This window comes from Hibiscus syriacus, unplaced genomic scaffold, assembly GCF_006381635.1.
Source record: "Hibiscus syriacus cultivar Baekdansim isolate YM2019G1 unplaced genomic scaffold, ASM638163v2 tig00112738_pilon, whole genome shotgun sequence".
NCBI lineage: Eukaryota > Viridiplantae > Streptophyta > Magnoliopsida > Malvales > Malvaceae > Hibiscus > Hibiscus syriacus.
Window position 1 is genome coordinate 5583250 of NW_024063392.1, and position 15997 is coordinate 5599246.

The following is a 15997-nucleotide window of genomic DNA, read 5'->3' on the forward strand; positions in this document are numbered from 1 at the left end:
ATTCTATGATGCTGTGTTCTTATTAATTTTGTTTTAATCCTTAGGTTTTTTTTTTTAAAGTTTCATCGATTAATAAAAAATTGTCAGTTGATTGTTATTTTTGAATGTAAACAAATTTTCGTATTTTTCCTTCAACCGCGTTGCGTTTTTTTTTTTTTATAGTTACAGGGTTATAATTATGATTTCTGTTTAGAGTATTTTCTTGATTGCTTATGATGTGGATCATACATATTGTGTAAAATTTCTGTTTTTCCCGTTTGCAGGTCAATAGCTCTCTCTGGAATGGGATTCGATAAGGTCTATCAATGTTTGCAGGATATATTTCCTCAGGTATTTCTTTTTGCTGGGGGTATATTAAATACAAATTTTTTTGTGCGACTGTGACCTCTTTTGAAGTTATTTAGAAATTATGTGGTTAAAGTTCAATTTGTTGCTTCAGCTTTTAATTTTCTTCATAACTTGCTAAATTGTAATGCCATAATCCGAAAATATAACATCCAGTGAAAATTAGCTTTCTTACACTTTCGCAGGTTGATTCTCGTATTCTAAAAGCTGTTGCTATTGAGAACTCCAAGGATGTTGATGCAGCAGCTGAGATTGTTCTGGCTGAGATAATACCTTACTTTTCTAAAAGAACTGTCGTTGCCAGTTCTTCTTCACAGAACCAGAGTCCTCCAGTGCAGCCAAATGAAGGTAGCTCATCATGATTTAGTAGTGGACTTGGTTTATTCTGCACCATGTTCAGGCTGCATTTGTTCTTGGATTTTCTGAATCATGAAATTTGTGAAAAATTAGTTTTCTGTATTTCTCTGGTCTATATTTCAGATTTAGAGGATAACTGCTACTTCATATATCTATTAGTTGTATATTGGCTTTTATTCCTTGATCTATTGACCTGTTTACCTTCATAAATGGATTTTTAAAAATGCTTCTGCAGATGAGGAAGGAAGCAATAAGTTGATGCGGCAAAAAGTATTGGCTGGAAAAAGAGCTTGCTCTTCTACAGAACCATTGTTGGAAACAAGTCAAGTTGTCAGAGAAACTTGTCTTACCGATGCAGCCAGCAATCTGGATTCTCTTGAAGCATCAAATGCACCTTCTAGTTCGAAATTCCATGGGAACAATAATAACGAAGCTGCTGATATTGAAACTGAGGAATTGATTTTGTTTGGGAATGCTGAAATTCAGAAAGATAAGTCTAGTTTAAGCTTGAACACATTGGAGGTTGATAATTCTGTGCTATATGCAAATCTTGAAATCAGGGAGTTAGATTCGTTAAGTCAACACCAAACCACAGACATTAAAGATGCAATTTCGAGTACTCCCCAGGTTTCACAATTCACCTCGGCGAATGATTCAACCTTGCTTTTCGGGAATGCAGGTAGTAGTGGAAGCTCCAATGATAAGTTAAATTTTGATGGGCCCGTGAATTTGAAAGGAGATATGTGCAGAAACAGTTCATTAAATGGAACCATGGCAGGTGAAGAAAATTCTGCTGGTCTGGTGGCTCCATCATATTCTTCAGAGCAAATGCCAGGAGACCTGGGGACTGATCAGCATTTTGAAAGTGGTTCTGTGATTCACTCTATTCATTCTGAGAAACAAGGAAAAGGTTCTGTGGACCTTAAATCCCAGCAGGACTGCTTTGGTGAAATGAGTGATATTGAGGATGATACCTTCAACCCTGCTGATAGTAGATCTAGTCTGACATGTCAAGTTGGTATACTTGAAGATATCATTGAAGATGCTAAAAGTAACAAGGTACCTTTTGGCTGTAAACATTTTACTTTCTTTTGTCAATTTTGGAGGTGTTTGGGTACGAGAATGAATCCTATGCAATGCTAAATACCAAGTCTGTTGTATCATTCAATTTTTGTATGATGATGAAATCAGTTTGAGGTTTTGATGTTTTTTAATATGCAAGAAAGCATTTTACTATGAAAAATGGTTCATTTCTCTCTTCCTATTTTAGGAGGATGAACCCTTAACTTATCAGATTTCGGTGTAGAAAATTTTGTTTCAGACCATGGAATCCATTATGAACTTGATGAAAGAAGTTGAACTTCAAGAGGCAGCTGCAGAACAAGCAAAAGAGGAAGCTGCAAGGGGGGGCATGGATATTCTTGTCAACGTGGAGGAACTTAAACAGATGCTGCCGCATGCTAAGGAAGCAAATGACATGGTTGTGCACTTGTTAATGACTGGATCTTTTAGTTACCAATAATAAAATCCAGTTTAATGATTCTTTAAAGAGTATGAAAGATCAGTCTTTTGGTTTTGTTTTGCAGCACGCTGGAGAAGTATATGGGGAGAAAGCAATCCTAGTCACTGAAGTAAAGGAGCTTGAAAACCGCTTACTCAGCTTGTCAGATGAAAGAGATAAATCTCTTTCCATTCTTGATGAGGTAATGTTGAAACAAATAAGATCTATTATGTAGTAGATATTTACTATAAACTCTTATCTTCATATAATATGCTATATGCTACGGTGTGGTTCATTTGCCTATCCAGTTAATTTGATTGATCAATATTTTTATCCATGCGGTGGGAATATGGAGAAGTTGAAAACTTTCTACAAAACAAATTCATCAGTTTTTTTTTTTTTTTTGCCATAAACCAACATTTGACTGAGTGTCTTAATCTTGAAATAAATAAGCCATTGCTGGAAACTTAATCATGGCTAATTAAGTTGGTTAGGGACTTGTGTTAGATCATCCTTGGAATTTATGTTGTATTTGACAAGTACATATTGATATGAAAGGATGAGATTGTTATATGCCCATTTTATACCTGTATGCATTTATTGACAGATGCATCAAACTCTCGAAGCTCGACAATCTGTGGCACAGGAATTGATGAGAGCAGCAGAGCAGGAAAAGCTGGGAAAAGAAGAATCTGCTCGTAATATTCTTGCTGAACAAGAAGCCATAATGATGAAGGTGGTCGAAGAGTCCAAGATTCTAAGTCAGGAGGCAGAAGAAAATTCCAAGGTAGCATTCATTTATGTCCACTATGTACTAGTACTTGTCAGACTTGACAAAGTTTAAAATAAATTATGTAGTTGACTTACGTATTCTGTGTTCTTGCTTCACTGCAGTTACGCGAGTTTCTTATGGACCGTGGTCAAATTGTTGACACATTACAGTAAGTTCTGTTGCATCATTATATATGTTTTGATCCGTTAGCATTTTATTTTATTTTAGATCTTATGAGTCTGCTGGAAATTTGTTAACTAAGAGAAGTGATCTTTGATTATTCCAGTTAAAAGTTTATATGTTTTTTGTAAGTAGTAATAAGAAGATAAACGAGTGGTGAGCAAAATATATAATTATTATGCCTCTGGTGTTGAGTATGAATTAGCACCAGCATGGATCATACATGCTAATATCAGTATTTCTTGATGCATTTCTAGCTATCATCTGATGAACAAAAGTGTGTATATTCATCTCTGATTTGTTGTTTGGGAGGAACAGAATATTAATCGAAGAATGGTTAACCTTTCCATTTTATCTTTTTTCAGGGGAGAAATACCAGTTATTTGCGAGGATATAAGTGTGCTTAAACAGAAATTTAATGAGCTTGTTCCAATAAGCAAATCATTATCCTCAAGCCAAACCAGCTACATCCTGGTCTCGTCCGGTTCATCTCTGAAAAGCGCGACATCAGAGCTTGGTTCTCTGCAGTGGGAAACAGCTAAAACCCCAGAGAAAAGAAGCCCGACACCATCTGTCAATGGACAATCACCGAAAAGCAGATCTTCAGATTAAAGAAACAAAGCTGATGGCAAAGAACTGTCGGACGATGGATGGGAAATTTTCGACAGAGATGCTGAATTCCAAGTTGTACAGTGAAGCCATATGATCCAAAGAAGACCCCAAGTTATATAAATAACATAATACAAGACTGCATTTTTTGTTCTAATGCAGTACACGGAGTACATTGATCCTTGATTCAGTTGCTATTTCTTTAGCATATAACCATTGCACGAGTTTTGTTCAGCATTGTTGAGTGAAAGTAGCGATGGGCTGTTGTTGGATTTTTGTTTAATGCAACTATATGTATATGTAATAATATGAAACAGAAGCTATATAAATGGTTGTCGCAGTATCGGAATGTCTGAAACACATCTAAACTAATTCTATTGTGGTAATGATATTTCAACGAGTGATTTAACGGCAGCAAAGAAACTGTCTCAATAGTCAATGGTAGTGCATGCCATTACATGAAAATACATAAACTGAAATAAAATCATATATTATATAATGGGAATGAACCAACAGTCGTATATATTATATTCCTAGTTTTCATTCTCCCTTCCAACTGTTCCTTATATCTTTCACATATCGACTCCCAATGCTTTCTTGATGTCAGCCTGTGTTAATTACCAAAGCAGCACAAATGTTGTGTCGGTTAGGCAAAAAGCATGGGGTTGACTGATTAAATCAACTTTTTTTTTATCGGAGGGACAAACTGTTATCCCCTATAAATCAATGTGTGATGCATAATTAAATTGGAAGATGAAGCAAAGATGGGAGGAGGCCAGGGAGTACCTCAAGGGCCACTGGTGCAGTGTTTGGGCCATAGCCAGCCATCCCTGTCAACTAATAACTTTGTGAAGTTCCACTTGATCCTGGATCCCAAGAATCCAGATGTGTTTGATTTTAACAACTTGTAGACAGGCTCCGTCTTTGGCCCGTTGACGTCAACCTATACACCAACCAAAATTTAGCAGCAATGTTAGGAAAGAAAGTCTTCACTCAAGAGCCAATAATTGGAATACGACTGTTTATCCAACGAGTTGATCATGAGTTGAGTAACTTTCAATTCAAGTAAAAAGTTATTTAACTTATGTTTGACTTAACTCGATACTTCGATAAGCTTAATAAAATTTTACTTAATTAGTATGTGTTAAAAGAACTCGTTGCTCATTAAATTCACCATAAACTTTTATCTTATTTTTTTAAAAGTGCATGTAAATTCTAATAATATATTGAGCTTAATTTAAATATAAATTAATAAATTTAACAAAAAAATTATCAAAATAGTGTGAAATAAATTTTAAGTCTAAATTTCAAAGTAACAATATGCGTTAAATTAACCTATTATAACTAAAACAACAATCTACAAATCCCACCAAACATATTATAACCATTCTTTAAAAAAAAGTTGAATAATACATAATCAACCCTAAAAATCTACATTAAAATATGAATAAATTACACATTTAGTACATAATCTATTACTTTTGTTCCATTTTATTAATCAAACTTTTTTTAAAACCATGCCTAACATCTAGTTTAGGTTTCATTTTAACACCCTGCCGTTAAAACTTAACGGAGAGGTATCAAACTGAAACCTAAACTAAACATCAGATATGATTTTGAAAAAAAAATTGGGTATCAAAATGAAACAAAAGAAATAATTTAGATACTAAAGGTGTAGTTTACCCAAAAAAATTGACGAACTGCTTACGAACTGATCGAATTGAGTTAGGTATTACTCGACTCAACTTATTAAGATCTCGAGTTAAGTTTGAGTCAACTCGAATCAAACATTAACCAAATTTTAATTTAATCAAATTCAAAACTGAGATAACTCAATTAGCACCCTTAAATTGGAATGCATCAAGTAACTGTGATGGCCGCATGTGTTAGTTTCTTGAAAGGAAATCAATGGTAAATTTATTTGAATGACCTTTTGGAAAATGGGGTATTCAGCCTTTTATATTGTGCAAGCAAATTGCTGTGCCTCTTGGCTGCTTCCTGGTTCCTGATTCAGAAAGTGGTTGCATGAGAATGCCAAGATCTCCAGTTCTTGTAATGGGTCATTGCAATATAAAAACATCTAGTGTTCTAATGGGTCATTGCCACATAGCTTTCTTCAGAAAAAAACAGTAAAAAAAAAAGACAAGTAACCTCGGTCCTTGTACTTGTTGTAAAGATGGGTCAACTGGGCATGTTCAAAACCACAAAGTCAGGAAAAAAGAAAGAGAGAATTGAAGAAGAAGAAGAAGAAGAAGAAGAAAAGGGAGAAAAGAAGCATTTAGAGGCAACATTGACGACAAGTATAACTTTTAACAAGACAGCACTAACTTGTATAATAAGTTTTACCTATTTCATACTATTTCATTTGTTTTTTAAAATACTTAACACAACAAATATTTTTTAGAGTTAAAAAAAACTTTTATCTTGAGAGTAAAAAATAAATAAATAATGTATTTAATTAAATTTAACAAATAATTCATGTCCAATTATTTAATTATTCTTATTTTACTAAAAAAATATTTTTTCCGAAGTGGTATGTCATTCATTTGCATGTATAAAAGATAATTTTCAGTTTGCCTTGTATGTCCGATCAGATCCATTTTATATTCTCTAAGACTGTATCAACATCCGACACCGTTTTGTTTACAGACCAAAATGGGGTTCTAAACATAGGATAAAAGCCTACCAAAATATAGAATAGGGCTCATCTTGAAGTTCTCATAAGGGCGTTTCCGAAATAAATTACGCAATTATAAATTTTAGATACATGATAAGCCCCGAGGTAGGGAGTTAAAAGTCACACTTCTCAGCCCTCTGCTCTGTCCCCTGTCTTATCTATATCTATCTTACGGTAGAGATGATAGAATACATACATTTACAAAAACCAGCATGTCATTTCCATTGCAGTTGCCAAGCCAACATGCTGATCTTCGACTCTCGACTCGTATACCATTCATCACTTCTTTCCTTGCATTGCAAACAATATATTTCCCCGAGAAAAAAAAATATACAGCTCTTTTCAAAATCCTGCCCGCTGAACCCATGCCAACAAGACAGAGAAGTTGGAAGTAATCCACCAGAGAATTTATTGAGAGCAAGCTTTTGAATCAAAATGAAAACTGATACCAATAGCATACCAATTATATTAAAGATCCCTCCGTATATTTGGTGTCATCTTGGACGCCAGCTTGGAGCTGAAACACAAAATAAGCACTAAGAACCTGCCTTAAATGCAAGGTATCTATCTAGCAAGTATGCAAATGTAAAATGATATCTAAAAGAGCAAACTTATACGGCAGAATCTCACAGGACAAATGCATACCTCTTGATCCAACTGGTACACCTTCTGGATGTGGTCCAACAGGAAAGGAGTTTCTGTGATTCATTGGCGGGGGATGGAAGCCCCATCCTTGGTTTGGATACCTTGTTGGCTCACACTGGGGCCCACCATATGAACCATAGCCATATGCTTCCGGATTATCAGCAGCATAGTGCGGACCTAATTTGAGAAAGAACAAGTACAATCAGATTTCATCAGAAAAGAAAAGGCATATGACAGCAGACTGTAAATACAAGATATATTTGAAAAACCCTACCGCAGAAAGGTGGGGGAGGAAACCTCCAGTTGTCTTTAGGATCATTTGAGGCCGGTTGCATTCTCTCGTGGCTATTATAATAGTTACCCCTTCCATGTTAGGTGAATAGTATCTGTTGGAGTAGGGAGGAGGTGCTGCATCCCTCATCAGGTTAATATGTGGGCCTGAATTACCATATGAGAACTGATTTGAGGGCAGAGGATGAGGAGGTCGTGGAGGGTAGTCATTGTGATGGAAGTTCGGACCATCGGTTTGTTGAATATTATTCATCTGATGTACAGAGTAACTGTTGAAAGAGGTATTAAAATCAGAAACCTGCATATGTACTGGAAGATCTCTAGACTCATGTCCATGATAAGGAACTGAAGAGGTGCACATAGCTGGATTAATTCTGGGTGCAACCGATGAGGGAACTGTGGATCGCAAATCATCTTGCCTACTCTGCAAATATAATCAAAACAAAGAATTCAAATACCAACACATATCATTTTTAAATAATAAGAAAAATGAAATCAGCAAGCAATACAAACAAGACCTACATGTATGCTTGTATGAATTGTTGAATTAACGCTTGCATAGTGATCAGAAATTGGGAAAGGAGGGTTGGGAGGTGGCAGTGGAGGCAGGGGTGGTGGTGGAGGCACATCATGAGGTAAAGGGGGGGCAAATGGCAAAGAAAAATGTTGATCTTCCTGCTGTCCTGAAGCTTGCGCAGCATTGACTCCAGCAGCATCAGTGGCTGAACTCATTTCAATATCCGAGGGGGCAACATCCTCCATCTCAAGTTCACCATCAACATCTTCCAAAATATGTCTGCGCTTTTCAATTGTAGGGTTTGCCTCTTGTTCTTCAGGGATTCGAGAATCGTGCTCTGGAGTGACAGCCTCAAAACTACCTCGATCAGAATCACTTCCATCGTCCTCATCCTTCAGTATTTGGGGCATACAAAATCCAAGAAGCTGAAAGCTGGAATTGCTGAGGAAACAACAAATATATTAGAAACACAGTGCTAGAATTATTATAAGTAATCATGAATTATAGAGATTCAGAAATTCATACCTTCCATACTCATCCACAAGCATACCCTCCATGTCTCTGACAGGATCATCCAATGGTCTCTCTGTTCTAGCTGTACGATGAGAAAAGGGCCCGCCAGAAGATGAAATACCAAACGAATCAAGTTCCCTTATATGGTGGCGAACAACAGGTTCTGGAAGGATTTTTCTTTCCAGCCAAAGTCTCAAAACCTATATCGAAAAAAGTACGTGAGAAACCAAAAAGCAGCCAAGAGTCGCACACCTTTAAGCACTGCCGACGGTTTTCATGTGAAATAGATCCAGGTGGAGCTGCAGAGGAGAGTAGACGAGGCAATGCTGCTTGAATAGCTGAAAGGTTGACACCACCACCATCACCTGGACAAAAACTCGTCAAAAAGTCATATTCATAATACACAACCCCCATCATACGGCTAAATTATACTACACCAAATTAGTTAAACATAAATAATACCTTTCAAACTCCGGGAGCATTGAGTAATAGAATCCACGAGAAAGAACAAGTCCACCCTTCGGTGTAAACTTGACTCACTTTCCAAATTTCGAGTGATGATTTCCACAACCTATGTTAAAACAAAGAAATCAATGCATTTCACATAGAATAGATATTTTAATATATATGGATAATATCCAAAAAAGGGAAATAAATGAATTTCCAACTTTTAATGCCAAAATTTGCCGACGTCTAAGTTACATTTAGAGCGCTAATTTCAAAGAAGCAGAAATGTCATTGATAAGAATCTTAACAATCTATATAAGATAAACTTTAACACAAAAATATTTATCTACATGAACATACAAGAAATATACAAAAATCAAGAAGGTATTATAAAAATACTTAACCTATGTCATCCTTAAATAATCACAAGGACTCAAAAAAGATTATCATGCATTAAAACCTTTAAAAGTGCTGCAAGCACTGATTGCTAATAAATATTTTTCTTATTTATTTGGTGACCCTTTTCCCAAAACAATTTAGAAAAAATTCCTAATCCAATAAAAATTTAGGTTCTCCACCTTTTCTGACCTGAATAAGTTACCAATGGAAGGAAATTAACTGATAAAAAGTCCACATGAAATTTATGAACAATTTAAATTAATGCCTTTTTCCTACCATTTTTCATTCTTAACTACACTATCAGTAGAATGTCCTTGGCTTCCACAAAAGAAGCTAAGTTATCCTCTACCACACGTCCAAATAAAACCTCTTCTGATATCTTACATATCCCTCAGTTTTAATGCCATTAGAATCTAATTCCATGAAACCCAGCAACTATAAATAAAGCAAATAAAAAACAACAAAAATGATGTGAAGAAATATCCTACCTTAGCAGACGCACCAAATTTTGCACAATCAATTGCGATGCGTGTTGCACGAGCAATGCTCTCTTTTGTTCTTGTTAAGACTGCAAGTGTGTTTTCAAAGGAGGACAAAGCAGAATGTGCTTCGGTGTAATTACTGCACTTACTAACAGATTTGGGCCTTTCAGAGGCAACAGAGTCAGCTTTAGTTTCATAGTCAGCAATTGAAACAAATAGAGATTTGTTGGATCGAGACTGAACATTTGGACTACAATACCCATTGCTTTGAACGATATTAGCACTCTCTGAAGTGGAAACATGGAAATTCAATGCTTTGGAAGGAGACACTCTAGCAGGAGAATCTACTTCATCAACAGGAGATAGACTTAACTGAACACCTACAACATCCTTGTCCGAGTTATCATTATGAATCAAACTAGTTGACATATGCCTTCGGTCAGTTTGAAATGCTTCTGCAACCTCACAACTAAGTCAAAACAAGAGAGTCAGTTCTAGAAATAAATGGCAGATATTGACTAAAGACATAAAAACAAAACACAGTGGAAACACATACGATAGGCCCCCTTGGGAATTCAATTCTTTTACAAGGTTTATATTAATATTAGCATCACAACTATTTAGTTCACTTAGTCATTACATTCAAATTCCAAAAGATTAAATTAGAGAAACCATTTCCATGATTAGAGGTGCAAATGACACTGTTAAATGTTGATATTTCATGTATATCTTTAAGAAAAGATTTTCTCAATATCAATTCACTGAATAGTTGTGATAGAAATAAGGCAGCAATGCTTACATGCTGTGCAGTAAGCTGTTGTCATCAGTTTGAGACTTTAATGACTCACTTTTCTCCTGAACGGCATGCTGGGAACACTGAAACACATTTGAACCCTCTTGAGATGAAATTTTGCAAGCTTTCTCAGTTCCTGTGATAGGATCCAAACTCATGTCACTATGCTCTGATGTATTTAACTGTTCATTAGGATTTTCAGTCCTAAAATTGCTCAAGGCAGCAGGTTCAACATCAGAATCATCCTTCAAAAGCATCTGATCTGAAGAACCGCAATTGAGAGCCTGGCTTCTGTCAGAATTAGGTGATAAGTATTCTAAAGTTTGGCCTTCATGAGTATCTTCACTAACATGGTTCATGGAATTAACTAAGACATCCTTATCGAGTTCATGCTTTTGACTGTTAGGACTATCAGCAGGTTGACTGCAAATATCTGATTCCAAAGAAGATTTGGCTAGTTTCTCCGAAGGCATTGAATTTGGCATGGAAAGGATAATGGAATCACCATTAAGAATCAAATCCATGCCACCTTGCTCCAACCCTTTGGCTTCTTCGTCCTTAACAGCTATTGGAGAACCATGACATTGACCATCTGGTGTTTTCATTCTTAGCAAGTTCTCAGGAAATGTCTGATCTTCTTCAGCAGCATTGGCAGACATAGCTTCCAAAGCACGATGGAGACGTTTAGAAGGAGGCAAGGCAGCTTCACCGCCTGCCAAGCAGCCTAATTGATTTCTCTCAACTTTCAAAGGTTCTGGACCTTCTGGTGTGCTTCCTTGAACTTGAATGTCACCTTTTGAAGGTGATATATTAACCAAAGCTCCCTTCAATTTTAAAGACTCTCTATCAGTAGGAAAACCGTTATGACAACTTGATGATGGGCTCATCTGCTCCAATGAATTGACTGCACCTTCATTAACAAGTTTTTCTTCAGTTGGTAAGAACAATAGAAGTCACCAGCAGCTTCCAGTTTGCCCATGCGAACCCTTGCTCTTTTCAGCAATGGTAGGTGCTCATCTCCATCATCTTTGGAATATCCATCGCTAGAATTTTCGCATGTATTTAGCAAATTTTGCCTAGCATTATTGATTCCTAAATTCAATTTTCTTCTTTACCCATTCTAACATGACGCTCAGCAAGGTCATTATTCATCCACTTTCTAAATGGTTTCCTTTTCTTCTTAATGACAACAGCTTTTATTTGTAAATCTAGCCCTTTACTCAACTCAGCATCTCCTCCCAAACACTCAAGATTATTCTCGGAGTGTTCAGGTTTACACGTAGAATCCACAGTGCCTTCATTCAAACTACCACCATCCGAATCAACAGTGGCAATTTCTGAGGCATTATAATCAATGCTACCATTTGACATTAATATAGATGAGTCAACATCATCACTCTCAAAAGCTTCCGCAGATTTCTTGAACCGTTTATCCCTTGTCAAGGATCCATCCGGGATCACATTTATTGATACACCAAAAGCAGTCCTAACATCATTAGATAGCTTCATAAAGTTCTGTAATCTAGATGGTTCCACCCTTGATGAACTTCTGACCCTTTGAACTTGTGTTGCTTTCTTTTGTGCAATGGATTTTTGAAATTGTAAACCTTCAGATCTTTTTCTTGATGAGTATGTAGTCAATGCTGATGTTTCTTTAACCAACACTGTATCAGGAGGTTGCTCTGAAATGGATTCTTTTTCACACACACCATCTACTTTAGCGTCAGCTTGAGTAACCTCAGTTGCAAGGATTGGATCATTTCGATTTGTAACAGCATTTGAAGTTTCTGATGGAAACTTTGATGTGGCCTCACAAGTGTCAGTTAGATCCTTTGATGCAGATGAGTCCACTGAGTTCCCACAATTTGCCCCAATGACTCGATCATCATAATTACAATTATTAACCTGGTCCTGCTTCTTTGAATTCTCATAACTGTCGATAATTTCCTGGACTGCACGAACAAAATCTGCACCCTTCCTTTGACGTTTGATCAAAAGAGATTGTTTCTTCTCTTCAGTAAATGCTTCAACATCAGTAGGATTACAGAAGGCTCTGCATGAAAGGTATCCATAAGAACAAACAAAACCCAAACCATGTCAAAGGAAACTACATACAAGGAGCAAAAAAGATGCAGTTATGTCAAATAACAAATAAATAAAAATGACAAAATGATAAAGACCAATAGGAAAAAGTTTTACAAAAATATTTTGTTACAAGTCAAATAAAAGAGTTACTATAGTAAATAAAAGCAAGTCTCCTACTAAGAAAGACTTCTAATGATATAAAATACTTGTAAATAAAATCTCATGATAGAATACTAATAAAATCAATTTCATAATAATGACCAAATAATTGGCACTAATAATAATATTGTCTACAAAGGCAACCCTTAACATATTTATAGCAACTATCATGATTCCTAATTCCTATAACAGATACATCCAATAGTTTTTAGTCAATGTGAAGGCTATACATGATTTACTTAGATAACATTATGTCAAATAACAAATATAAATACCCAAATGAAAAAGACCAATCGAAAATTGTTTTACAACAATATTATAGTAACAATAAAGACAAGTAATTCCTGCAGCAAATATATGCAAGAGCTTTTAGTCATACAGTTTTTTTTTGATAGAAGATAGGCCTCATTAAAAAACCCCTTCATGTCCTACTTGTTATATTAGTAACATGAAGGACATAGGAAGGAGGAAAGGAATGCCTCTGAATTTTATTAATCTGAATCATAACATACAATCAATCCCTAACCACTAACTGTTTACAACATAACACTTAAAAACATAACACATAATACAACACTAAAACCAAAATACCCTTAAAAAAGCAGACTAAACACAACACCTTAAGAACCACAACACATAACCTCTAGATCAACCTATACCAGCTTTTGCTAACTCATCCGCTTCCCAATTAGCAACTCTCAGAATATGTCTTGAAATAATACCCTTTCCTTCCACAAAAGTAGCTACATCTCTTACCAAGGACTGAAATAAATGGGTACATAAATCTGATTTTTTAATCCACTTCAGAGCCGTAGTAGAATCCGATTCCAGGATAATCCTCTAACTTGGAAAAGATCCTACTCTTTCAATGAGAGTCAAACCTCTTTTGATCGCCAATAGCTCTACAAGTATAGGAGGACCGCCTCCAATTTTTCTGATAATGAACCAAGCTGCAATCCCTTGGCATCCCTAATCAATCCGCCTATTCCTCCTTTGTCCCATCCCTTAGCCATTGCCCCATCAACATTAAGTTTTAGGAAACCTTCTAGCGGAGGAACCCACCTAGAAGAAGGTAAGCCCCCTTTTTTCTGTCTTCCTATCGAATCTTCCAGTTTTATATCCCCAACTAGAGAGTCGAATGGAATTTTAACATCCTTATATCTAGCCCCAAACCAAGATGCAATTCTAAATCTAGCAAGAAAGAACAACAATTAAGTATCCACCTTCCATTTCTGGAAAATAATCTCGTTCCTGCATTTCCAAACCGACCACAACACCTCCCTTGGAATGAATTTCCAAATAGTAGAGCTCAGAAGTAGATCATCCCAAAAAATTATAAAGTCGATCAACTTCTTAAGAACCACAAAAGAAACATTCCAACCTCTCAAAAATCTAGACCAAAGAACCCAAACCACCTAACAATGCAAAAAAAGATGTGAAATCGACTCCTCACACTTTCCACACATCGGGCATAAAAGATCAACAATCCAAATCACTCCTTTCTTCAACAGCTCCTCCTTAGCTGATACTCTCTGATGTGCAACTTGCCAAACAAAAGTTTCTACACGTGGAGGTGCAAACCCTACCCAAACATGCCTATCCCAAGTAACATCCTCTCCATCATTACCCTCCTGATCAAAAAATTTTGTGATGCACGATTTAGTCTCGCTTGAGGGAACAATCATCTTCAGATTCAACATTTCCAGACAAATTTTGTCTCGCTTGAGACAATCTCATTTTATATGGAGGATTTATCTCACTGGAGATTGTTTTTCTTAAAACAGACTTTGTCTAACATGAGACTGTTTTACTTGAAAGAAGACATTTCATTTGACTCAAGACTGTTTTTCCTTGAAACACAAGATTTTATCTTATTCAAGATTGTTTTTCCTTGAAACAAAATATTTTATCTCACTCAAGATTGTTTTTCCTTGAAACAAAAGATTTTATCTCACTCAAGATTGTTTTTCCTTGAAACAGAAGATTTAATCTCATTCAAGATTGTTTCTCCTTGAAACAGAAGATTTTATCTCATTCAAGATTATTTTTCCTTGAAACAGAAGATTTTATCTCACTCAAGATTGTTTTTCCTTGAAACATAAGTTTTTATCTCGTTCAAGATTGTTTTTCCTTGAAACAAAAAATTTTATCTCCCTTGAGATAGTTTTCCTTGAAACGACAAATTTTGTCTCCCTTGAGATAGTTTCTCTTGAAACACAGAACTTTGAAAACGTTTCCCTTGAAACAAATTTTGTTTCTCTTAAGACAGTTTTCCCTTGAAACAAGTTTTTGAGATAGTTTCCCTTGAAACAAGAAATTGAATCTCACTTGAGATGGTTTTTCTTAAAACCTACTTCGTCTCTTTTGAGACAACTTTCCTTTGAAACAAAATTTATCTCCCTTGAGATGGTTTTTCTTAAAACCCTTGAGACAATTTTCCTTCGAAACAAAATTTATCTCACTCGAGAGAGCTTCTCTTAAAACAAGTTTCTTATTGATTTTCATCAAGTGTTAAATATCTGACAGGAATTCAAAGAGCCAACAAAGATTTCGTTTCACGACTTTATCAAAGAATCAATCCATATTTTTCACCATAGAAAGAAATGGATCTCAACAAAGATTCAAGAACATTTGGGACAATACCTTCGGGTACTTCAAACAAAATTATTACTAACACGTGATAATCTTTTGAAGGTTTGAAAATCTTCAAAGAGAAGATAAACAGATCAACATTTTCAATGGAGAGTTCAAATGAGAAGAACTTATCCGAAAGAGGGAGAAGAAGTTCATAATGAGAAGAGCTTGTTTGACCTATCACTTGATTCACTGCATTTCGAATCAGTGACACCTCGCTTGAGGAATTGAGATTTTAATAGAGAGTTCATAATTAGAAGAACTCATCTGACAGAGGGAGAAGAAGTTCATAATGAGAAAAGCTTGTTCGACCTATCACTCGATTCATGTCATTTCGAGTCAGTAACGCCTCTCTTGAGGGATTGACATTTTCAATGGAGAGTTCATAATGAGAAGAACTCATCCGATAGTGGGAGAATAAGTTCATAATGAGAAGAGCTTGTTCGACCTATCACTCAATTCACGGCATTTCGAATCAGTGACACCTCGCTTGAGGGATTGACATTTCCAATGGAGAGTTTATAATGAGAAGAACTCATCTAACAGAGGGAGAAGAAGTTCATAATGAGAAGAGCTTGTTCGACCTATCAC

The 15997-nt window shown here is 35.9% G+C and overlaps 1 protein-coding gene and 2 pseudogenes across 2 annotated transcripts; 1 reads left to right on the forward strand and 2 right to left on the reverse strand.

Annotated features, from left to right (window-relative positions):
* The first annotated feature begins 244 nt into the window (after positions 1-244).
* LOC120182980 lies at positions 245-3956 on the forward strand. Of its 2 annotated transcripts, none has more exons than XM_039187791.1 (8): positions 245-330; positions 531-693; positions 938-1761; positions 2009-2182; positions 2289-2405; positions 2811-2990; positions 3098-3144; positions 3521-3956. In XM_039187791.1, the coding sequence occupies exons 1-8, from the start codon at positions 283-285 to the stop codon at positions 3765-3767; spliced, it is 1800 nt and encodes a 599-aa protein (XP_039043722.1). In that variant the 5' UTR covers positions 245-282; the 3' UTR covers positions 3768-3956. The 2 variants fall into 2 exon arrangements, with proteins under 2 accessions (XP_039043722.1, XP_039043721.1); XM_039187790.1 differs by having other exon boundaries at positions 932-1761; positions 3521-3955.
* Positions 3957-4336: 380 nt separating this feature from the next.
* On the reverse strand, positions 4337-6899 carry LOC120183071 (annotated as a pseudogene).
* On the reverse strand, positions 6597-14472 carry LOC120183072 (annotated as a pseudogene).
* Positions 14473-15997: the final 1525 nt, after the last annotated feature.

What these genes read in the sequence shown, in the direction of transcription:
- LOC120182980 (XM_039187790.1), top strand. Translation starts at nt 283, where the DNA reads ATGGGATTCGATAAGGTCTATCAATGTTTGCAGGATATATTTCCTCAG. An exon ending in TCCAGTGCAGCCAAATGAAG is followed by an intron (nt 694 to 931) that starts GTAGCTCATCAT and finishes TTAAAAATGCTT; the next exon opens with CTGCAGATGAGGAAGGAAGC. An exon ending in CTAAGGAAGCAAATGACATG is followed by an intron (nt 2,183 to 2,288) that starts GTTGTGCACTTG and finishes TTTGTTTTGCAG; the next exon opens with CACGCTGGAGAAGTATATGG.